Genomic DNA, 26,212 nt, shown 5'->3' with positions numbered 1-26,212 from the left:
TTATTATTGGCGGTGTTATAGGTTTAATGTTGAAGTATATATTTTGTTGTATTTATTATAGCAATCTATGTGAAATATAATGGACTTATGATTCAGACAAATATATAATAGCTGATAAATAATATATAATAGCTGATGATATGATGCATTTAATGGATATTATTTAGCCTGTCGTATATTTATTAATATACGAGTATATTCTGTAGAACTGTTTCGTCAGTGAGTTCCTGTATTCGTTCAGTACTTGTCATAATGCTTCGTTTTGTATAGTCTGTGTAGGCTCCGTAAGTTCGTTTTTGTAGCCACGTTTACTCAGAAGCAACGTACGTGATATATGTTATAAATATACATATATATTTTTTTTAACTGTTGATCATATTTACCTAGATATTTTTCTAGAATTCATAATATTCAAGTACTCAATTTAATTTTAATATTAGAATCGTGGCGCTCCTCAGGATTAACTAGTTGGTATTTGTATTTTACCTTGAGGCAAGTTACATGAACCCCAATATATGTAAATAATCGATTAAATCAATAAACTAGTGGTGTGTATGGCATCGTGCTTTAAGGCAAATTGCTGGAACTTTCCATACCGTAACAAAATGTTCGTGGAATATTAAATGTTTTCAAATAGATTATTATAAATAAATACTGTAACATTGTCTAATATTTATAAGAATTATATAAACTCAATTGCATAGTTGAAAATATTTGTTTAAATTATACTAGAACTTTAATCAAAATTACAATTAAAATCAGAATTATTTTCTATATACAATAAAAATATTTCTTGAAAAAAAAAATTGAAAAAAAATTGAAACATTTTTTTTCAAGAGCAATTATTTTGATAGAACAAGCACAAAATTCTTTGAATCATTCAAATCGGACGCTTAGTTCTTTCAAAAACTGCCATTTTTTACACATTTAGCTTTGTATCTCCGAAAGCGCTGTACCTGCCTTTGCCAAAAACTAATCACCCCTTCTCCCCGTCATTGCGAATTAAATGTTTTTTGATCATTCAAATCGGATACTCCGATCTCTCAAAAACTCGATTTCTATTTTCTGCACTCTTTGCTGCGTTTATCCGATACGGCTGGACCTGCCTTTGCCAAAAACTAATCAGCACATATCCCTATCAATAGAAATCGAATGTTTTTGAACCATTCAAATCGGTCGATCCGTGCGCCCGAAAACGTGGACGAGAAATTGTATTCGTACATACATACACACACACATACATCCATTTTTTCTGAGGTATGCCAAAATGTTCAGAAACCTTCAAAACGTCAAGAAATGTAAAAAGTTTCAAATTCGATTTTTGGACGATTACAATAACTTGCCCTACGGGAAGTTAATAAAGCTAATTATATTTTGATGATACAGTACATGTTACAAATCTTTCTTATTTTGTCATCATTAATAAATACGAAATTATATATCATATACCTAAAATATACTGTTGCGTTTTTAATCTAGCTCTGTAAACTATGTTCAAAGGGAAATTTCTCACTTGGCTTTTATATTTTTAATATGTTTGAATTGACCAAATAGATTCTAATTCTGTGGGACGTAACACATTTATTATATGCATAGATGAAAGAAGAATCTTACATTTTCACAATTAGCTAAATTTTAAATTACATTAAATGCATATAATAACGATTTTCTAACAATGCCAGTTGAAAGGAATTTTTACTTGATCTTTAAATAACATCAAATAGAAATTTTTATTAACTTTCGTTAAACTTTATTCACTACTCCTTTGTCATTATTACTAAGCCCAACACTCATTTCAATTTGTATTTTTTAGTGACTTAAAGAAGAATCTTGCACAGACAAATAAAAATTATTATATCTAGTTCAGTATCAATTGTTGATTTAAAATGTACGATTGAAACTTTTTTTCCAATAATATCGAGTAACATATTTTGTTATTTAACTGAATACATTCTTTTTGATGATATTTGAATACTTCTTAATCAAAAATTTGTTTTTGAAATATTAATTTTCATATAAATTCTTCATGGTCTTTCAGAGACGCTGCATATATTCCAAATTTCAACCATGTTATTTTTACATATCCGTAACACTTTGTCGAAAGGTTACACAATATTACAAACTTCCACCGCCAGCGCATTTCTCTTAAGTCCCGTATCATACTTTGAAAGTGTTTAATAATGTATTTAACAGTAAATAAATCGTATATGAATATTCTACTTACATCGAACTCTTAGTGAAAGTTGAGCACTGGATGTTCGGCCTTGTGTGTTGGCTGCCAAACAAGTAATATCGCCTGTCCAATATCTGGTTACTTTTTGCAAAGCCAGAGAGTTGGCACTAATGATGACCCTGGCACCCGAATCATGTCGTAATTCTGTACCCTGACAATGAAAAGAAAAAACAATTTAATATAGTGAATTAAATTAATTTTTTCCACGTGTTAATATGTCTATTTTCATACTAGGTGGATACAAGATAATCAAAAACTTACATATTAGATTGAAACGAAATTTTACACACTCAATGTAGATATGTTTTTTATTTTAAATTCAACGCGTCTTTTTATATTCAATATAATTTAATGCGTTTTTCTTATTTAGTCATATGCAACGCTAAAAATTTATGCTAAATAAATATTTTTACAGCTAATCTCGAAATAGAGATCAATTTGAACATAGAAAACAAGATTTTGTTTTCGTCATATTTTTATGAAATAAAATTTATAGTTAAATGTATGTTATATGTTTAAAATCATTCTTGTATACAGTTTTTATTTTATTTCGTTGCATATACAACCGTTATACTAAAATTTAAAAAATAGCACGATTTATCTAGTTCGTTTATAGTAATAATGAAATCCAAGTTCATGTTCGGCAAAAATTGACATAAAACTGTGAATAGACGTGTTTTAAAAATTTATTTATAATTTATATCATTTTGAGGTAAACTAAATCATAATATAACGATTTCTAAAGTTTTAGACTTTGCCCGGCTTTTGCGTTTTTATATCTGTTTTTTAAACATATTTATATTTCAACTTACTAGGTAACAAGTATGAAACTTATATTACATTTTTTTAATTAGTTGTTAGGAGTTACTACTTATTAAGCAAAAAATCTATTTTCCTATATAAATTGATTTATGTGTATTGAATTTCTTAGATTTTTCTTAGAATTTTTAAAGTTCTGCAATAATGTATATACGAGTATATATACACGAATACTTTCAAGCATTAATACTAACAAATTTTAACCAAAATAACATTTTTTTAGGTTTACTTCCGAAAGGCGAATCTGCTGATCTGTTTCAATATATAATTATCGTTATCAGAATGGAAATATACAAGAAAATTTATTTTATTATTAATTGTAAACGTTATTATCACAAAAGAAATAAACATTATTTTATCATTGCCAGTTGCATTTTCACATATAAAAATATATTTTCCGTAAATATTTTAAAAATTGAAGCATTATCTCATTAGTAGGAAATATGTTATCACATATTTTCAATGTCATGTATTACACTATTTTTATATGCCCTTTTTTGAATGGCCTTCTTACATCGGAAATAATTTTAATTATTCATAATTTTACCTTTTTTAAAAATATGCTTTTTAAAAATGTGCTTTTTTTACGATGAAATCATATTAAATATACGTTTTTAGATTTTATATAAGATTCAACATTTTTAGATTCTCCATAAAAGTTACAGATTCAACAGTTTTTTGTATAAAAAAGTTTACACGTGGATTTAAAAACGAATGATCTTTACCTTGCCATATATATGAGTACTTTACTAAAGTACAAATATATGTAAGTACTAATTATTCTAAAGTAAATTATAAGTAAATTCTAGTGTATAATTAAAAAAAAAGTTGTGGTTTGTTTTTTTTTTATTTTCATAGTTATTGAAGAATGTGTACGAATTACAATCAAAATTATTTTCGTAAATACAGCCTTTTGACCTTGATAATCCTCTTCTGATAATTTTCTTTTGCGAAATTTTAAACGCTTGTTCTTCAAAACGTTCTTTTTCAAGACGAAGCTCACTATTGTTACTGGAATCATCTAAACTGTATACAAAAGCTCCTTTGTTGACTTTTCTCTGCCATTTATTAGACTCATTCTCAAAAAGTGTGCAGAAAAAATTATTACTTACTTCAAAAAGACGCCATTTTATCAAAACATTTTTACCTAACTTAATCCTAGTATATGTCATTGTGACTTTACAATGTAGAAAATATAGTTACATTTTTTTATTTCGGATTACTAGGAAGCTGCAATGATAATGGTTCGCATGATCACGTGACAATTTTTGGAACACCCGCTTCAACACCTAATTTGTAAAATTATTTTTTTGTTTTTAAAATTTTGTTAAATTTACTCTGGGCACATTGATAAATAAATTATATAAAAAATGATAGTAAAAAGTTTCGATCGCCTCTTGTTTACAATAATTAATAGTAAACTAAAATTCATATCTTTATACTAGAACACCCGCTTGAGTTCAACAAGAATTTCTAGAAGAGCTAACAACTTCCTTGACAAATATTTCTGACGAAATACCAGATCAAAGTTATATACAATGTTATCATTGTAAAAATTGTACTCATGGAAAAAATGCAAAAAGCACATCAACTTTGTGAATATGTAAAAATAATTCTTAAGTTGAAGTTAATAACATTCGATACATATTGATGAAAAACTTTTCGCTTGATAAAAAAGTATGCGATATTTAAGTATTTCTTAGTTTTTATTTGTTTTACTCATTATTATTAAGTATTACTTGCTTTATTTGGTATGGTATTACTATTTAAGCTCCTAACTATTTGTCATTCTTTTCTTATATCGCTTATATCAGTCTTATTATATTATTTCTTATAGTCTTTAATTTCATTAAAATTATTGATTAAATATTTCATTTTGCTCTTTGTTTCGCAGAACGGAATCTAGAATTTTTCTTTTTTTATCATTATTGGTTGTTCAAACATATATAAAAACATGATAATTTGATATATAATTTTTCTTCATTATTTTAACTTCCAAAGTTTTAAAATATTAGGAATTATAAAAAAAATAAATTTTCTTAGAATTACTAAAAATCTACAATTTGTCTTGTAAATCGCTGAATGTTTACAATATATCACATTTACTGCCAACAATAAATTATTTTATTAAATTATATTTTTTTAATAGATTTTTATAAAATATCTTGATAATTTTAGTGATTAAAAATCCGAAATTTTATTAAAATTTCAATTTAATTTAAGTAATTTATTTATTATTTACTCATTATTGCAATTAGCCTTAGAAGTCATATTTTCACAATCTAGATCATTTATTTTCGATTATCACTCTTTTTTTAAATAATCAATATACCACGTTTTACTAAACTTTTTTTCCAAATTATTTACAGTGTAAATTAGTATGGCATTTTAAATTTTAATAATTGATTGGGTGGATAATGAATCAGAGCTCCCGGATTCAATCCCGCTACGAGGAACCTGATGTCAAGCAGTAGTAACATAGGTTTTTACTTAAAAATACAGATAAGCAATATATTTTTATCACTTATTCGGTATTGCTGCATCAATATTATATTCGCCCATTACAAAAATTGTAATAATGCTGTGTATCACACAGAGATGAGACAACTGTTTGGGTTGCCATCTGTAAAACGGACGAAGTATTAAGTTAACAAGGTCAAAAGCTTTTGAGGACTTTTAAATTCTGTACGAAACAATGAAATAATATTTGGGTTCTATTTTGAAACTATGTTAAGCGTCCATGAATTGTCTCTAAACAATGGCAGGTATTTTTTGTAGTTCACTTCGGTTGGCTTTTTTAATATTGCTTAAGGATATAGTGGACATTCCATAAATTTCATACAATTGAGTGTTTTGAATTTAGTTGCATATGATTACTCTCTATTTTACTTACATCATGGTACCAGGCTAAGCGATATACAGGTGGATTAGCTCGCACCTCGCACTCGAAGTACACATCATCACCTTCTTTTATATCATTGGGATCTAATCCGGCACCCATTTTTAAGTCGACCACAGGAGCATCTGAAAATATGAAATAAGAATTAGGTGGTCCATAGCACAACGTCACTTCTTTGTGAAAATGGGTTAATTTGTAATTAATAATTTCCAACTTTACAAAAATGTATTACAAAATATTTGTTTGCAAAAATATATATTATTTTCACATGAAACCATACACAGCGATCTCAACATGAAAACAGTGCAATTAACATTCAAAGAATTTGGAAAAATACAAACGTAAACTGGAATCACATTCAAACCCATCAATAGGCGACATTAGGGCTTACAATACCCGAATACCGGGATCCCGGACGATTTTTGTCCGGTATTCAATACCGGTATTGATACTAAAATTACCGGTATTTCGGGATTACGAAAATTTTGTTAAAAATTTAACTTATACAATACACATACACGAGTTTTACACTTTATTTGTGTATTGCCGACTCGGCTCAGTCCAGTATGACACATCTTGTCGATGCAGGCAAGATAAAGCGATTGTTTATATATTATATACGATCTAATGAATGGAACCCATTTATACAAAGTATTAGTCGTCCACGTGCATTGTCCTTATATCTAATTCGTTATCAATGATATTTTAAACAAAATATACAGTCGACACGTTATAATACTCTATATTGTATATCTTCCTTTCAATCATTTGTATTATCGTATTCATTATTTTTTATAACTTATAAAAATTTACAAGTCAAATCATTGAGTGATAAATAGTTTGATAATAATCAATGATAATATTGGTCTCGTTGCAGATTCTTAGAAATCGTTCATATAGAATAATTTTATTTATTTATTATAGGCAATCAGTAAATACAATAATTTTCTATAAGCCTTTGTGAAGTGTTGATATCTATTTATGATTTGTTTATAAACTAAATACACTATACTAAGTACTAATTCATATCGACTAATCATGTACTCGTATTATTTCTTGTACACAATTGTATGACAATTGTGCCGACAAGTGTAGCATGAGGAAAGGCTTTTTCGGCGTGTTATATTTGTACGGAAATTCTCGCTTGAAGATTAAGCAATTGATTGTTTATAATTTTTAGAAACATATTTTAATAAACGAAATATAAGTTATTAAATATATAATTCCATACGAGCCTATTATATGTAAAGTGTAACATAGTAGTTAATATATAATTGTTTACTTGCAAGTTTTTTCTTGTATCTATCTACTCTTATTATCTATGTGATGAAATGATTAATATGTACTCATTTTAAAACAATAATAATGTTAATATGTCAATAAAACAACTGCAGTAACTAAAAATATGACTAGTAAAATTTTCATTGATAATACCGGTATTAATACCGGGATCCCGGTATTACAAATTTCAAATATCGAATACCGGTATTCAGATTTTAATACGGTTTAGATTTAGTCTTAGATTAGCTTCAATATAACATTATCTTTTCAATTGTTAAACTAAGAAAATCACACTGGAATTCTTCTGAGACATCGCTCTCAAATATTGTCAATTTAGCTTATAGGAATCCTTATGTATTCAAAAAAACATGTCATTTTTTTTGTTTTGGTCGGATCGGATGTCAAGTCTACTCTGATCCCACAGCACTGCGCGCTCAGTGTTTTCTTCAACCTATCTGCAAGTTGAAGATCGGAAACACACGTTGTAAATAACAGGCATACAAAACCAATTCACTTTCATAAGTTATATAATAAGATTAAAACAATGTTAATATAATTAGAAAAACGAATAAAAATTACTCTAAAAAGTAATTTTTTAATTAACAATAAGGCAGGTGCATAAGACCAATTTTTTTGTGTCTTCTTATTATAACTGGTATATTGATAACTATCCTTCTTTTAAATTTGGATTATCCTCAATTATTGGTATATTTGAACAGCTATTTTCTTCAATTGCTTTATCTACGTAAAGTTTATTCTAGTCATAACATATTACACGTGGTCATAACATTTTACATTTAAAGATACTGATAAAAAATATATGATGAAAAATTTGTAATCTGACAATTAACGATTCACAATAAAATGCATAAAAATTCTGTTCTGCAAACTCACACAGCTAAGTGGTTTTCATATTACTTGTAACACTGTGTAAAAATATATTCTCCCTTTTAGATTAAATTTTCATATAGCATTTATTTTTTGTATACTAGTGGACTTTTTACTTCCCGTAGTGTAGTTATAGTAATGGACCGAAAATCGAAAATGAAAATTTTTACATTTCTCCACGTTTTGAAGGTTTCTGAACATTTTGGCATACCTCAGAAAAAATGGATGTGTGTGTGTGTGTTTTGTGTGTCCGCAATTTTTCGTTCACGTTTTCGGACGCACGGATCAACCGATTTGAATGATTCGAAAAACATTCGATTCTTATTGATAAAGAAATGTGCTTTTTGGCAAAGACAGGTCCAGCCGTTACGGAGATACGGAGCAAAGAGTGCATAAATAGAAATCAAAATACAATTCGAATGATACAAAAAGCATTCAATTTGTTATGATTGGGAGAAGTGGTGTTCAGTTTTTGGCAAACGCAAGTCCAGCCGTTTTGGAGATACCGAGCTAATTGTGCAAAAAATAGCAGTTTTTGAGAGAATTATGCATTCGATTTAAATGTTTCAAAAAAACTTTTTGCTTGTTTTGACAAAATAATTGCTTTCGAACAATTTTATGGTATCATAAATGAATGTATTTCGATCAAATTTATTATAAATTGCATACTCACATTTAAAGAGCATGCTTATGACTAAATTAATAAGCATGAAACCTTATTTTATTAAAATTAATTTTCGTAGATTTCGACGATTTTACATTCGTAGGAAAGGTCTCGGGCTCCGTGAGGTTTATGACAAGGAAAATTGAAGAAAAAAATCGAGAAAAGCGAAAAAATTGTTATTCACATGCAGCGTCATCTTTGATACTTAGCATGTTCTGCAAACCAATATTTTAAGTAGATGGCGCAGGTAGATACATTGTTTGACAGCTACTTTGATTAATTACTATTACCAACAACTTTTGCCGATTTGTAGACTCTCAATTATCCCTTATTGAAAATGTGATTTTCAAACATTAGTGAGAATTATCAGAATTATGCTCGGTAAAGTCAACGAGCAATTCTTGCCGCAAAGAATAATGATGTACACGCAATGAATTTCACCATTCAATCAAAAATTGCTGGCGATTTAGTGACATACAAAATCATTGATTCCATAACAAATCCCGATGATGTAGTAAATTATCCAACGGAGTTTTTGAACTCTCTGGAGTTACCAGGATTTTCACCGCATAACTTGCAACTCAGAGTTGGTACTGTTATTATGATATTGCGTAATTTGAATCCACCGCAACTTTGCAACCGTACTCGACTTTCGGTAAAAAGAATTTGTCTTATGCCGAATTTGATTGAGACAACCATTATTAACGGAAAGTACGCTGGTGAAAATGTATGTAATTCCTCGAATACCAATGACTCCGACTGGTCTTCCGTTTGACTTCAAATGATTGCAATTTCCAGTTCGCAATGGCAATTAACAAGCCACAAGGCCAATCGCTTGGGGTTAGCGGGATAAATTTAGAAAATCATTGTTTTCCACATGAGCAGTTATACGTTGCGTGTTTACCAGTTGGGGTACCATCCGTTTTGTTTGTGTTAACGTCAGGCCAAAAAACAAAAAATATGGTTTACCAAAGAGCGGATAATTTATCACGTAAATCCCTTCGATTCAGTATTTACTTTGGATTCACTTCCATTTGCTTAGATAAGTTCAACTAAAAACGACTTCGAAATAAATTCATTACTCTTGTGTAATGATTTTTTTTTTCTTTTCAAATATAAAACAAAAAAAAATTCTTCATCTTCCTCACGGAACCATCTGGTGGCGTATGGAGAATGCAATGGCAATTTGCAAAGAATTATTAAAAAATCTAATTAATATTATTAACCATTTCCAATTTGCTTTAACGTATATTGATTCTAATTTTGCTCCAAAATTTTTAATGCTCAATAATTAAGAAAATTTTAATCTTTGTCTAAAATTTTGCACAATTCACCTTTAAATTTGTACATTGTTTAAGGAAAAATTCACAATGTTTGAAATCTAATTTTTGTATATATTGCAATTTCTTAATAAATAATTCAGATTCAAATAAGCTGGAATAATATTTTCTATGCAATTACTTCCAAAAAATAATTACTATATTTCTGACAATTTTTTAAAACAAAAATATGATCAATGCTTTGTCTACATTCTCTTGATTATAATAACCAATACGGTAATCATCTGTCTTTATATATACGAACTATTTACATTTCTATAAAAATATTTTTCTGTTGCTACTTTATAAATAAAATTCCATAATTCCATAAATTTTAATATTCAAATAGTGATATTATGAATTTAAATAATTATATTTTTATGTAAATTTAATTAATATAACTCTAATTGCAAATTATTTTTATTCTATTTTTCTATTTCTATTTTCATTAAATTTGTAAATAATTATATTTATGTTACATATATGGAAACTGAATTTATTTTCAGTAACAATATGACACCTTTCCAATTTAGTGTATTCCTCGAAATGAAATTTTCATGTGGGTACATTAGGACTATATAGAGGGAACGCGGAAAAGTATTTTAAAGAATTTGGCTCGTATTAAATATAATGTTATTTTTATGTTTCTCTCATATTATTATTTTATTACAATATTTTTGAAATTATAGAAAAAACATTATAATACTCTCATTTTCATCAGTTCCATTTTTCTATTAATTATTATTACAGTCGTAAGAAAATTCTAAGTATGTGAAAATATTATTTTTAAAAAATATGTTTTACTAAATTCAACAATGAAATATTTGTCTTTCATTTTTTCAACACCCTCAATTTTTTTCTGCATCAATTTAATTACTTGATTCGATTTTCAAACAACTCCAAGCTAATTTGAGTCACTTAGACATGCCTTGTGAGTCTTTTTATGGCTTTCCTTATGTTTTCCAATTTTGCTTTTACCTTACTATTTTTTTTTCGTTATTTTTCGACTTCTTTTCTTTAAATCATTTTTGTACTCTTTGGAATTAGTTTCAATTTGAATTTTTTTTTAAATTAAAAACAAGTGTTGAACGTGATTTTATGAATAGTGAATTATAATAATGCAACTTAATTATGAAAATGCATCTAAGTAGTAATATAATTGTTATTCTGTTTATGATTTTATCGTTAATCTATTCATTCAATTTATATTGTATTCGCAGAATCTAATAGATTTCTTTATGGATGTACGTTCAGTTTATGGCATACTATTGATTTTTGAAATTGCATGTATTTCCAACTAAATTTTTAAGAACCACCAAATTATAGTTAATTTTAATTTGTATTTTTTTTACAGAATCTTTTAAAGAAAATATTTCTTTATGGCATAGTTTTCGTACGATGAAGACGATGATGGTCAAGTATGTTTCATTACAATTGCGTTGCACTTTAATTACAATTGTACAAAAATATTACTTAATGATGTTACACCAAACACAAAGGTGATTACAAAGTGCCATACACGATCATAATATATTGACACGATAGAATAATTACAAATATTTTGTTTATAGAGTAAGAAAGTCTTGCTATAGAAGAATGCAAAAAATAAATTATAGCATAAACTTACGTATGTTTTTTAAAGTTACAATTTTTTTATGGTGTATGAACAGTTTCTGATCATTTTATAATGTATATTTTTATAATATTGTATTCTTAAATGCTTATTTATTTATAACAATTATTTTAGCGTATTTGTATACACCACACCAATATTAGTTGTAATTTTGAAAATATATTTCTTTTTAAATTTATAATTTACTTTTCAGAATACCAATAAAATTTGAAATGGTAACACAATTCTACCCATGATCAGTTTTACAATTTTTATAAACCGTACATAATCAAATGCTGATATTTTATAGTGCTTTCTTATTAAATTGGATCTAATTTTAAGATCATTTATTATTTGTAAATATTTTTTCATTACTTTGATGTGAAAAATATATTGAAAAAGAAACTTAGTTTAACAAGTATGAATTAATTTTCGGTTATAAAGTTGTAGGTCAAGGTTGTTTGAATCGTACCCTCTGAGGAAATCTTTAATATTTAGTACAATTAAATTAGAAGAACATATTTGTCGTTTATTTTACCGCTGTTTTAGTTCAATTCGATTAACAATTTACATTTTTCTATTAACATAAGTTTTTTAATTCAATTTCAGTTTGTAGTCACACTACCAACAGATTTAGTCGTACCTACTACTAAAAAACTATACATATTCTTCTGAGATAAAATTCTCTCTAATTAGCAAGTCGAATACAATGATCAATTAACAATTAAAATGAAATAATAAATTTAACGAATGTATTCACAAAATTATTAAGTGCCTTGTCTAAATGCTAAAAATGTTAAAAAACTGTTCATGAAAGTACCACTATTAATTACACCCACTTGAAACTTACAAAATTCTATTTATTCATAATTTCAACGTCTTTATTAAAATTAAGCTCTGGTGCAAAGTATTCAAAAATAAATTCAGTTACAAATGTTGAAACGTTATGACTTTTTGCTCTTCAATATCATCATTTTAGTTTTCTAACAATTTAGTAAACCTGCTTGATGTGCAAGGATTGGCCATTTTGCTTTTAGCCACCTCTGATAATGACTGTATTTTTACTGGTACCTTTGACGACCATATTGATATCACTTCTGTGTCTGCAAAGAAGTGCAGATTACCTACGTACGATTAAAGATTTGGAATCTTGGATTTGTCTAATGTGCCTAATCTATTTTTAAAAGCAGTCTTTACTGTTTAATATTTTATTTTAATGGTTTTAGTTGTTATTGATTCTCTAACTTTGACTGCATAATTATGGTCCAATCTAGTAGATAAAATTTTATATTTACGTATCTCGCATCTCAAAGGCTGTGGTAAATGTGTTCTGTAGCATCGCACGCTGACATCAAGGCTAATAATCTGAAAAGTATAGTTTTTGCTCTTTGTCTTTGCATATTCATTGTCTCAATAATTTTACTTCACATTATTTAATATTAAACTAGCTGTAAGTGGAATTCTGTCTTAAGGCAATTAAGGCATCGTGCCTTAAGGCAAATTGCTGGAACTTCCCGTACCAAAAATTATTATTTTTTTAAAAAGATTAACATTGTTGAAAAAAAATTACTTAGAAATATTTAGATTTTTGAGAAACTATAAATTTGACAAAAAATTACTTTTTTTGAAAAAAAATTTTTTTTTGAAAAAATTTTTTCTTTATTTTGACATATTTTGGAAAGTCTGAACTTTTTTCCAAAGCAATCGTACTGCTGTAACTGCATAGAGATGAAATATCGAAGCGCGTAAGCGCCGCGTCGCCGTCTAACGGATAAACATTGGTACGGAAACCATAGAAATGTAAACAAAATTTATACTCATTATTAAAATCTTTATAAAATATCTGATAATTTGATGTGCATATGTCTAATGATCATTTTTGTCCGCCAAATGGCATTTTTTTTTACTTCTTTTACAAGATCTCCGAAACCGCTAGACCTACTTCATGAAAATTTGATCAGTTCTTCACCTTGTTAATACAAGTAAAATGTTTTTTGAATTATTAAAATCGGACACTCCGTTCTCTTAAAAACTGGGTTACAGTTTTTGGCACTTTTTGCCTCATATCTTCGGAACGGTTTGACCTGCCTTCGCCAAAAAGTAATCAGCACGTCTTCTTTTCAATACAAATCGAATGTTTATTGAAATATTCAAATCGCTTTATCCGTGTTCCCGAAATCGTCGACAAAAATTTGTATCCGCACATACATACACACACGCACACACACACACATACACATGCACACACACACACACACATACATTCATTTTTTCTAAGGTATGCCAAAATGCTCTGAAGGTTTAGAAACGTAAAGATATATAAACATTTTCATTTCCGATTTTTTTGCGATTATTATAACTTCCCTACGGGAAGTTAATAAATTCCGGGTTACTAACTTTGTAGTGGTTTATAACATAATATTTATACTTCTATAAATTATTACATTTAATAAAAAATGATTCCGATTTATCCTATAATTTTCTATCGCGTATATACATATTATGATTATATCATACTTAATAATTTCACTTGATTCTTCATCGAAATTTGGGTGTTCCAAATACCAGTTGAATTAAGTGCCCCCGGCATCCACTAGATCCATATGAATGCAATTGCGACTGAAGTAGTTTCCGTAGCTACTGCATTTAATATGCAAGCGAGGGATTCGGATACTTCTATAAATGCGCGAGGTACTCGCGTGTTGCTTTCAATAATGCTAAATAATCCAACGCGCTCAATGAACGCTGCACATACTTTTTAGGAAAATTGATTTAAAAAATAGTCACATGTATGTTCTCCAAGTTTTGCATATATAAAGCAGCTCTTTTAATTAAAATAATTTTTTTTTTAACCTCAGCAATCTTTTTGAACATACTTCATGCAAATGCAACTGTTTTCTATATTATTTTATTGATCGTTTTAGTAATTTATTATTTAGTTATAACAGTTCGATAGTTGTTTGTATTATGTGTTGGGAGGTAGTTCTTTTGATTTGGATAGTATAATAATTGAAAGTCAATATGGACGTTTGTGCTCCTACTAAATAATAATAGGAAATTAATTGTCTTTGTCCAAAACATATCTAGACATCAGCTTTCCGACGTCTAAGCCATTGGCTCATTAACTGTGTGATATTAACATCTGTATAGTCCTATACGTGTAATACTCGTTCAATAGGCCAGGAGTGCATTTCCCAATAATAGTATTATAGCTATGTCACCTGTAATGAATTAATGATGTTTCAGCAGCTGCTTTCATGGTTCACTGAATGGGCCGCTTGCATATTACATTTTCAACGACATATTCGCAATTACTGATTGCCACCAGATTTCGCATTATAGTTCATGTTCGAAATCGTTTTATTTTTCATTATAGATAGCCTTTTGACCGGAAGATTAGAGCTTTTCGTTGCCTAACTCTCCTTTACTCACCACTATGATTACCCAAGTATTCTATAATAGAAATTTCGACAGTTCTCATATAACGGGATGCTCCTATAGCACAATTTATGTGATTCCAACGCGCAACCTACGAATGTCTCTAGTTACTGAAAAATATGCTTATACAAGTTTTATTATCGACTATTTTATCTTTTACAATTTGTTTTTGTAAGCATCTTATTTTGAATCATAGCTTAATATTTTTTAAGATTTAAATACATGTATTTCATTAGATAGGTTGAATTACAGTATATAATTAGCATATAAAAAATTATTACCCAAGGGTATTACACTCTAACAATGTTTATATATATTCTTATACATTTTATCATAATAATCAGTATATATAAAATATGACGTATTTGCCATATCAAACTATTTCGCGAGGAACGCCATTAATATATTTAATTTTAAGATTAATTTCACCCTTTTTCTAGAGTTCAAGTAGCTGAGCTTTCAGTCTTGGATAATAATAAAGTTGTTGCCTTGGTGTTCAGTTAAATTTTTATGAAATAAACAGCTTATATTTTAAAAATATTTAAAAGTAACTAAAATTAATGAAAATAAATAGTATATAGTAAATTAATTATACAAAAAATTGTAAAATATTAACATGAATCTTATTATAACAATATCATATATAAATAAATAGTCAGATCATTTTTAAAAGTGTATTAGGTATCAAGTTTATTTTCATAAAAAAATTTGAATTCATTGTTTTCGTTGTTACTCATAATTTTATTTAGTGTTGTGCCTGATGTGGAAGTGCCGTTATTCTTAAATTTTCGAAAATAGAGATTTTTTTACCATTTGGTGCGTAGGAAAGATCGGTGTCCCTTCGAGAATAACTTAGCGCCAATCTTCAATTTTATTTCATTAGTTGGATTCAGCTTTTTATCAAGTTTTTAGGTTTGATTATCCCATATCTGCCACGGTAGTAATTTCATAAAAAATTATCTTCAGTGATAATTAGATTCTTGAAGTAGACATTATCTTTAATTTTCTTGTAGTTAAACATAATTTTCTTTTGTAAGTTATTGTTCTTAATGATAATTTTAAGCAGTTTTGACATAGTCGTTTTCAAATCTTATTTACCCAATCTAAAAAATTCGAAGCTCGACGGAACACAAGGTACACCTATATTGAAGCTTCAAATATATTATTAACCATATTTGTATCAACACTTTTATCGTAACTGTTTACGTCATTAAGAATCTCTTTTTGGCGTTATATATTTTGATAATTATATGAACGCTTATTACGTTCAGAAGTTTCAGGAACCAATCAAGAACATTATTGTTGCAAGACTTGTGATCCTTTAGTGCAGTTATTTCTCGTTGTAGCTGCATCAATATACTTTTGATATCATTAAAGTCATTACCGAGTTGGCAACTTCTAAAATTGTAAACATAATTCTTTCATTTTATGTGTGTAATTTGTTTGTCCTCATATATCATATTTTCATTCCTAATCTTATTTATGTTCATTTTTTAGATTGAAAAAAAATAAATCATAATTGAGCAGATAAATTTCTTTCTTGAATGTTTTGAAGAGTGCTATTGATGGTGTTTTTTTGCCAAGCAAAGCTTCTCAGCTAAGTGATTCAAGTCTTAAATTTTGAATGCAATTCGAAGTATTTTATACAGTCTATTGCTCGTATTTTCAAATTTGTACTCGTATCAAAAGTTTTTCATTTATTTCAAATTCAATTTTTCTGAAGTAAAACTTCTTTAGGCGCGAATAGGGTGTAAATCCGTACAAATGCAACGGAAGTGCGTTACGGCAGATAATATAAAATAAGAGACGAGTGCCAATGATTCGTCATTCGCTCTCGATGATATCATTTCTATATGGATCGATTGTGGTTAGTCGTCGCGCATGTGAATAGATTTCTGTCGTTGTATGCGTACCGGCATCAACGTTGTATGCGTACCGGCATCAACGTTGTATGCGTACTAGAGATGGGCTTATCATATCCAAAGCCGAATCGACTCGAATTTAACTCCGCTTTATGGTGGAGTTATATCCGCTTAACAACTCCACGACTCCGACAATTTTGAAACCGAAATACTAGACACAAATGTGTTCTATAGTGCGTTGTTTATGTGTCTAAGGATTTGTCAAATCCCATTAATTAATTGGAATTCTTTTATAAACAATTCAAACATATTTGTTGATATTATTATAAAAAGTCACGATTTTAAGTATTTCAAAATTCTAAATTCAGTCCTTTCAATGTTTTGCATTGAATGATATTCTTTTACAATCATCTTGAATTCAATTCATTCAATTGTGCAATTATTTCAACAATTTGGCGCATGGGTGAAGGATTAGTATTTTGCAAATAATTAATGATAACATTAGATTGTTTTTTTCATTGTATTAGATGGATTTGAATCTCATACACCAGCATCTGAAGTTTTTAACGCAAAAATATTATCCGACGCATTGCCGGATAATTCGATATAGCGGGGTGTTTTCTTTTAAAAGCCTTATTAAATTTCCAGTATTAGAAGATAAAATGCATAAAAAATCCGCACAATAATTATATTTTGCTTTATTATCTTTTAAGGAAAAATGATTCAGATAGTACTGGTTTCACGTCTCATTGCCATTTTTCTAATCACTTGCAATCACTGATTTTGTTATACACGAAATATACACATTAACACAAAAGTTTATTGTTCGATTGCTTGGTAACTTGCAAAATATTGTTAAAACTTTTGCTATCGTCGGTAAGGCCATGATAGAACTGTTGTCGAAAACGGAATCCTACTGACAATTAGCTGGTAATTTTTTGCTATAAAAAATCCACTAGGCATCTAATATATAAATATCAATAAAATAATTTTTCTAAAAAATTCACAAATAAATGACGGATTGTCAAATTTTTTGGTTGACCAGATGACCGACTCAGTGACTCGTAATTTTAGCAGTGTTGACCAAAGTAAAAACGGAAAACTTGAGAATCAAAATCTATTTAATCAATTATTTCGGATTAATTTTATCGATATTTATAATATTAATATTTTATTATTATTTATAATATTAATCGATATTTTGGATTAATTTTATATAAAAAATATGTAGTAAACTTTGTAATAAAAGCAAAACATAATACTTCTGCTTTCTAAATTTTTCTTCTACTATTTCCATTCAAGAATTAATATTATATCGGGTAGTTCGATAAGCATATTATCACTATTAAACAATTATATAATTGTATAAACAAAATAATATAATACTAAATATTTTTGCTGCTTAAATACTATTGATATCACTGATAAATTTTGCACTCTAAAGTGTTATTTCAGGCTATGGAAAAACCAGATTAAATATATTGCGTTTCGTATATTTTTTGGATTACCGTCATTCACTGCCAAACATTGTCGTAGTTAGAAATATGATCCTTTACTATTCAATAAATTATACAATTCACACTTGAACACAATTTCATTGTTTTGAGTTTCATACCTAAAAGGTCATAAAACTGCCTGTGTGGCGATAAAGCGACCGCATCCTTTTCAAGGCAAAAACGCCAAAAACAGTAAGTGTCTGCACGAGTTAACAGATTTAATACCAGTTTGAGGAAGTCGGATATGACAAATCCTGTGAAACGACTCCACTCGGATTCACTCCGAGGGAGGAGTTGTATCGGAGTGATAACTCCGGAGTGAGTTACCCATCTCTAATGCATACCTATGTCAACAAGGAAATCGGAATAGATAAATAATTATTTTAAAGTTATAAGGTAGTACAAATGTTAATTTAATGAAAAAAGACTGAATCAGAAGAATATTTTACCCTGTGCCTTAAAAATTATTTCTATATTATTCGTAGTTTCTATAAAACTTTGAAGTTATCAAAACAGAAAATATTTTTAGGCAAGACAGATATTACAGCTGTTCAAAGAATGACATTATATCGCAAAAAAGTAAAAATGTTTATATATATTCGTGACTTTGATCCTCTTATTAATCGATATATGAGTTTTTGGCTTTAGTGTTCAATCTCATTAAAACTAAAAGTAGCGTTTGAAATTTTAGCACATCTGATAAATGTAAGTACTATGAGTAGTGGAGCTAGAAGCTCGTATCAGTTTATTTTTTAAACAAATATATTTTGAGAAGCACTGATTAAATGAAAAATACATAAATGTATGCTATAGCTCTAATCTACCAAATCCAATACAAAAATTTACATACCTATTGTTCATTATTTCACAATCAATCTATTAATTAATATAAATTCTAGAAATAGTCTGGTGTTGCAACTTACCCCCTGTTTGCGACTAGTTGTTACATATACCGGAGCAAGTAGTAACGACAAAAAATTACAATTTTATCTCTGATAATTTATTCGATTTTGAATATTACATGTCAAAAATGACGGACCTGCACATTTCTGTAAATTGCGTCGGCCCGCGGGACAGTAGCTGTGACAGTATTATGCAGAAGGATTTACATGTCTAATCGAAACAAATAAATAATTTAAGATCTTATTGAAAAGCGCTTATTACTACATAACCCTATCACATAAATCTTTTAGCTGCTTCCCTACATAAAATTAATGAAAAGATAGATAATCAATATATATGGTCCTACCAGTTCATTCATAATCAACCTACTCATCAAAAATTATAGTTGTTATTAAGGATGAACATTGAGAATACAATTATTGTCTGAAACTAAGTTTTCTTATGAAAACATACGTTTTTTGCACATGATCCAACCAAACCTTAACGTTGCACGAAGCAATTAATATCTGCACCTGGAAATGCCGTAACCGACATTTCAAATTAATATTGATGTCTCTATAGCATTTCACTGAGACTCATTCTGCGGTAATTACTCATGGCTTGGTAATCTCCGGCTAATTGCAGAAGCGTTCTATAAACGCCGCGACATGCAATTACGTCGAATTAAACCTCACTTGCCAGTCAATCAAACAAACACCAAATAACTGAACTAACTCCGACAACTTTTGACAAGTTTTGATGTTTTTGATATGTCAGACAGGTTCAGATTCAGTCAGGACATGACTTACTTGTGCTTTCTGTGCTTTAGTAAAATATGTACGATTTTTACACTTCGCTATGCTTTCAAACTTAACTCTACTGTATCAGTACTTAAAATCTCGTTTTTTGAAAAGTATTTCTTTATTGATATTAAAAATAGCAAGCAATATAATAAAATAAATACAATTTTATAAGATACTACTAAATGTATTCGATCAAGCATTAAAAAAAATAAAAATCTGAACAAAAATGCCGTTTTGATACATCTAGTTATTATGATGTAAAATAGAAAAGGTACATTGATGTGAATTGCCTGGAGTATTAGCTATATAAGTTTCATCAGTCATGTCTATATACTGTCCAAATTAAATTTGCATTAATTTTCAATCCCGCATAATAAAAAAAAATGTAATATGTGTAATTTACATCAAACTTGATGCAACTTGACTTTTAGCAATTAGATCGAATCGATCGAATTTAGTACATTAGATGTTGTTTTTTTATTTATCTTTTTTATTTACTTATTTTTATATATCCTATAATTTATATTTTTAGCAAATCACAATTTTTATTTTGTCTCTTGTAGCTTTTCGTAATATTCATTTTCTTTTTGTAAAGTGCAAACTTTCACTCACGTTTATACTCTATAGTAATAATAAAGGTAGTCTGCCCGAAGACGGGTCAGGTCAGTGTGAGAGCCACCACAAACAAATAGTTTTTGACATTTTAATTTTGAATTTAGAATTTTCCAACAAAACAAAATATTACTTTTGTGAATTCTTTATTTAATTTTTTTTAGAGTGCGGCTTCGCAAAAGATTGCTGCTCCTACAGATTAATTTCTTTACAAAAGAGTTTTGATGTAATGGAACCAATTATTTATACATTAAATTTTATGTAGCTTAAGGTATAATATTTAAAGCTATTTTTGCGTGATTTCATAATTGCTGCTTATGTAAACGGGTTGCAGCCTTTCAGTAGAATAAAGCTTCTTTTTTCCTTCAACTTGGATTATTCCTTCAACTTGGATTATATAGATTTTGTCTGAATGTCTTTATATCAATATAAAGGTGTTCGATTTGTTATTTTGAACAGTTCTTTTAAGTCTAACTGAACGCATGATTTATTAATAATTCTCCAAGGATTTTCTGAGGTTGAGTTATTTTTAGAGGTAGATTAATCACCAGGTATTTTAAAATGTGTGCTTGTTCAACTTTGCTCTGGCTTTATTCAAGAAGGAATATGACTTTATCGATCATCCTAACACGAATTATATATCCTGACAACTTTTGCAGATATTAATATACATTTGACTTGCCTTAAACTCAATTGTCACTAAATGCTACGCCATTCGTAAATTTCCCATTAACACGCTGAATTATTTATTCATTGAATACTCAGCAAATATGTGAGATAGTGAATACCAGATTAGTCCAACTAGTGAGAGTATATAGATAGACGAACTGGATATGCTGGTTTGCTGGTGCAATGGAATCTCAACCGAACTACACCCACTTATCAGGAGTAGGTTATACGATCCGTTCAGGGTATACGATATTCATTTAGTTATGAACTTTGGAAAACTATCACAAACGTTGCCACAATTTATATTATTGTGTATTGAAAATATTTTTCCACTTTAATAAAACTTATAAATTAATACTTGCTCTATAAGGTCGATTAAATACTATCATAGAGGAACACACTTTCTTGTCAATTTTTTATTTTTATTTAACATAAATTTCTTTAATATTTTACACCGACATTCTTCAACTTGTCGAAACTAATTTTGTAGTATAATTTATTCCTCACTTTGAAATCGACCTTAGGTTCGGCTCCATCACCCATTTATTCGACACAATTTTTGATCATTGAATATCTTTTTGTAAATTTGCTTCAACATTTCAAGTGAATGAACGATAGTAGTTTTTGAAAATAAAACATTCGCGTAAAAGCATTTCATCAAGATTATATCCGAAGGGCCATTTGGACTTTGAAGCTCTAGCGACCTTTTGATAAATAATTCTTCAGTTAATAATTTTAATGCTTTTAATTAGAAGTAAATTGCACCATTGCTTGACTGTGATTGTATTATAACTTCCTATTATTGACAAATTTTAAGTAATAAGTGCTAACAGATTCACGATCGGGCAAATTGATATATTTTTGTTTTGTTCACAATATCATATTATATGATGCTATCATATAATATGACTTTGCCATAAACACGGCGAAAATAGCAATCTTTCAACTCGTCAAAACTTGTTTGTAGTAACAGACAAGGGCAACGACGGTATGAAATCATAGGTTTATAAATTTTTAATGCCTATAGCGTTCAGGTATTTTCTACCTTTACCTTCTTGACAAGCGAAATAATAGTCACGATGTCATAACGTCGTTTGCATCTGGCGATGGCAGCGTGTTGGCGCATTTTTACTTTATACTAAATCCGCGATGGGTTTTCCGAGCGGAAGGATGCATAGAGTCTGCTGAGTATTCTGACATTAGATATTTCAACGTAGAATATCCTTTCAGAAGGAAAGATGTTATTGATCGATTCTTTATACAATATTAAAATTATCCATAAAATTCCATCTCAAATTGAAAAGTTTTACGATGTTAATTAATTTGTTGTAAAAATCGGCAAATTCAATTTGTCGTCAATACTTTATGCACCAAATTATAAGTCAACAACAAAATTCAAAACCTTTAGTAATTTCATTTATCAAAAATAACTATTGTACAAAATGTAAAATATATAATAATAATGTATTATATTATTATTTTTAACTTTTAGGTAATAAACATAATATATGTGACTTTCAGTAGGGTAAGCAAAAAAATTAAAATGAAATCATTTATAAATAATTACGTTTCAATGCGTTTTCACATTTTGAATGTATACGTGTAGACGTGTGTGTGTATATATATGGATACAATTTTTGTCCTCGATATCGAGAGCACGGGTCAACCGATTTTACTGATTCAAAAAACATTCGATTCGCATTGATTGAGTGAACAATTGATTACATTTTTGCGCTAGCAAATGTGGACGGACAAGGCGTCCGATTAGAGTGATTCAACAAGCTATTGCTTATTTCGACGTTGTCTGTTTATGTTGTTTTCGGTCTTGTAGAGAAACATAGATAAAGGTTGCGCAAATATTAGCATTTATATTATAATATATTTAAAAAGCACGACAATAAATTTTGAAGTACTTATAATAATTATTTTAAAATTATTAGGGACAATGCCATGCACCACTCAACAAGTATTATCAAAATTGAAGTGTTATTATTCTCTACTTTCTATATTGCGCGGAAAACGAGATTTTTGAAAAAACTTTTTTTATAAAATGAAGCCATTATTCTAGATATATATCAATTTTTAAATTAAAAATGTTAATTAACAGTACATTCATGGAGGCTTCAAAATTTTGAAATTGAAACTGATTTTTACTTAAGTTGGTGTAATACATTTTTATATATATTCTACTGATATCCTTACTTAATAATACTACTAGAAAGAGTAATACTAGTAGAAGAAGAAAAACGATATATGATCTCTTTTTTATAAAATATTAAAATTAGCTACTGAAATAGTTTTTAGACCGGATTTCATTTTAAATTATAAGTTTTACATCACCAACAATCTCCGTAGTCACTTCTGGTTATTTGTCTTTTTTCTTATTCTAAAAATAAAATACATTCAGCAAATTTGTTTATTAAAAACAAATAATGCACAAATTTTTTAAAATGTAATCATAATATTTTGAGATAATATTTATAGAATGTAATCATAATATAATGTGAAAACGTTTGCACATTTCCAAACAAATATTTTTTATATATTTCATGCGATTCTAAACAAAAAATTCCACTTAAAAATACTAATTTCTATTGCTTAATTAACTAAAAGGTTAAAACCGGGTTGAGCATAACTTCCAACTCTTTTTCAATCTATATTTAATATGCGATAGTAAATATGGTTTATTCTTCCATATAATGGTATATATTTATATATAATAATTTATATATTATAATTTAAAGTTAAGCTTAAATAAAACTTTACTTATTGTGTACCATTACTTTTCAGGGTGAAGTGGTTTATATTATAATGGGAACCAGCATACTGGACAACTAAAATGTCTATCAACTAGTAAGTAAAACTCAAAATTTTATTTTGTATTAAAAATAATAAATTTATATACTGCTATGTGAAATGGAAATGGGAAATAATTCATATTATAGTTCCGTGTATTAATATTATTATAAAAAATAGTATTGCATTTGCAAATATGTCACAATCTCACAAATTTCTGATACATTTATTATTGTACATTACAACTACTATCTCCATATATTTTTTCACGTTTCTGATATAATTAATTGTACAAATTATTCACAATCAATTGCTTTCGGAACGTTTAGTTTAGTAGCAGATTTTTTAAATATTAAACAGACATTCTTCAGAATAAAGTAGTTTTTATTGTAACGAGAAGCAGCATTGCTGGCTAACTTGAAAGATTTTTCACCAGAAACTATAATACAATATTACATTTTAAATTGAAATTAATTAATTAGCACACTACTTGGTAATTCTAAATTTTTGTCGTAATTTGCAGTTTATTTGAAGTGCAATTTTTATTGTTCTCCATATTTTTATTCATAATGATAAAAATATTTTATAATATGTCGTTTCTCTTTTTGCGCCTCAAACACATGTTAAGATTGGCTGATATCTATAAACACTATAACGGAGAATAAAATAACCTTACCGACGAAATTACTGATAAATTTTGAAAACTAAGGTATAGTTATTTCCGACTTCGAAACAATAAAATTAAATGTATTTGCCGATTATTCTTGAGACGAATAAGTATTATTGTAGTTACGATTTTAAATAATACGACGTATTATTATTGAATAAATTATCAGCATTTGAAACACAATTTTATTGTCGATCTGTAGTTCTGCTGTTATATTTCTGTATTTTATGTGAAACACAAAGTGGTATTATTTTAAAAATCTATAAGAATAGAAAGCGATGTCATCTTTCCATTCTTTGTGTTGGTAAAAAAACACATTCTCGGATATAACTCCGCTCGGATATAACCTATCCTCGTATATAAATCACTCCGGATTTATCTAACTCTCTCTCTCTCTCCCTCTCTCTCTCTCTCTATATATAATATCTGTTCGAATTAACTTTTTCAAATTATTCGTTCGCCAGAGACATTTATCAACATGATACACAACCATTATGCGTTGTGTAAAAAAAAACTCTTCACTCTTATTTAATTTGAATAATAACGACACTTATCGACAGCAACGCTGATATCATTTTATTTATGGTACTTTGAGAAGCAACCCCATTCGAAACGATATGCTGAAATATCTTTTCCAAAAAAGCGCTCCATCATATTTTGAGAATAAAACATTTGCAAATTTTCACCTCACCCGATTATTTTCTTTTTTCTCCTGCTGTGAACCAACACTTTGATTTATTGCGAGGGTGGAGAGATAAACAGCTCGGTGATGGATTCAAATGCATTGAAAAATTCTCTATGCATGATAAAATATTGTTCAATAAGTTGGAGGTTGTTATAGGAAGAGGGTTACAGAGGTTGAAATACTATTTTTATTGGGATATGTAAACTCTTGTACTTTTTCCAACATTTAAAGTTTATAACTTTGATATTGCATTCATCTACTTACAACATTTTTCATTTATACACCATATGATATTTTCTTTTCGACAATTTCTACTTTTATAATTAATATCTCTATTAATAATATAATTAATATATCTATTCACATTTTATAATCTTCAGTTTTTAACAATTTTTACTGAACCACGACCAGGCTTTCCGTTTTTATTATTTGGATTGTTATAAACTATATGGAAGCTAGGAGCTTGTTGTTTCAGTTTTTTTAAATTAATTATTTTAATTAATTTTTCATTGTCAGCTTTTTTAATTCATTATTTTGAAATCCACTGATTATATTTTTGCGAAATAAAGATAGTACAGATGCTATAA

The 26,212-nt window shown here is 28.3% G+C and overlaps 1 protein-coding gene across 1 annotated transcript in view; it reads right to left on the bottom strand.

The window, feature by feature from the left end:
- Positions 1–26,212, bottom strand: part of LOC113388047 (hemicentin-1-like) — a 119,962-nt gene that overhangs the window by 41,072 nt on the left and 52,678 nt on the right. The window contains exons 3-4 of the mRNA XM_026625458.1: positions 5,946–6,076; positions 2,225–2,384 (exon numbers count right to left, since the gene is read on the bottom strand). Coding sequence (XP_026481243.1) covers positions 2,225–2,384; positions 5,946–6,076 — 291 coding nt within the window. The remainder of the gene's footprint in view (positions 1–2,224; positions 2,385–5,945; positions 6,077–26,212) is intronic.

The sequence above is a fragment of the Ctenocephalides felis genome, unplaced genomic scaffold, assembly GCF_003426905.1.
Source record: "Ctenocephalides felis isolate EL2017-DRISC unplaced genomic scaffold, ASM342690v1 CF-g0.4_SCAFFOLD_03572, whole genome shotgun sequence".
Lineage (NCBI taxonomy): Eukaryota > Metazoa > Arthropoda > Insecta > Siphonaptera > Pulicidae > Ctenocephalides > Ctenocephalides felis.
Note: the sequence above shows the minus strand (reverse complement) of the source record. Positions and strands in the feature narration are given on the sequence as shown.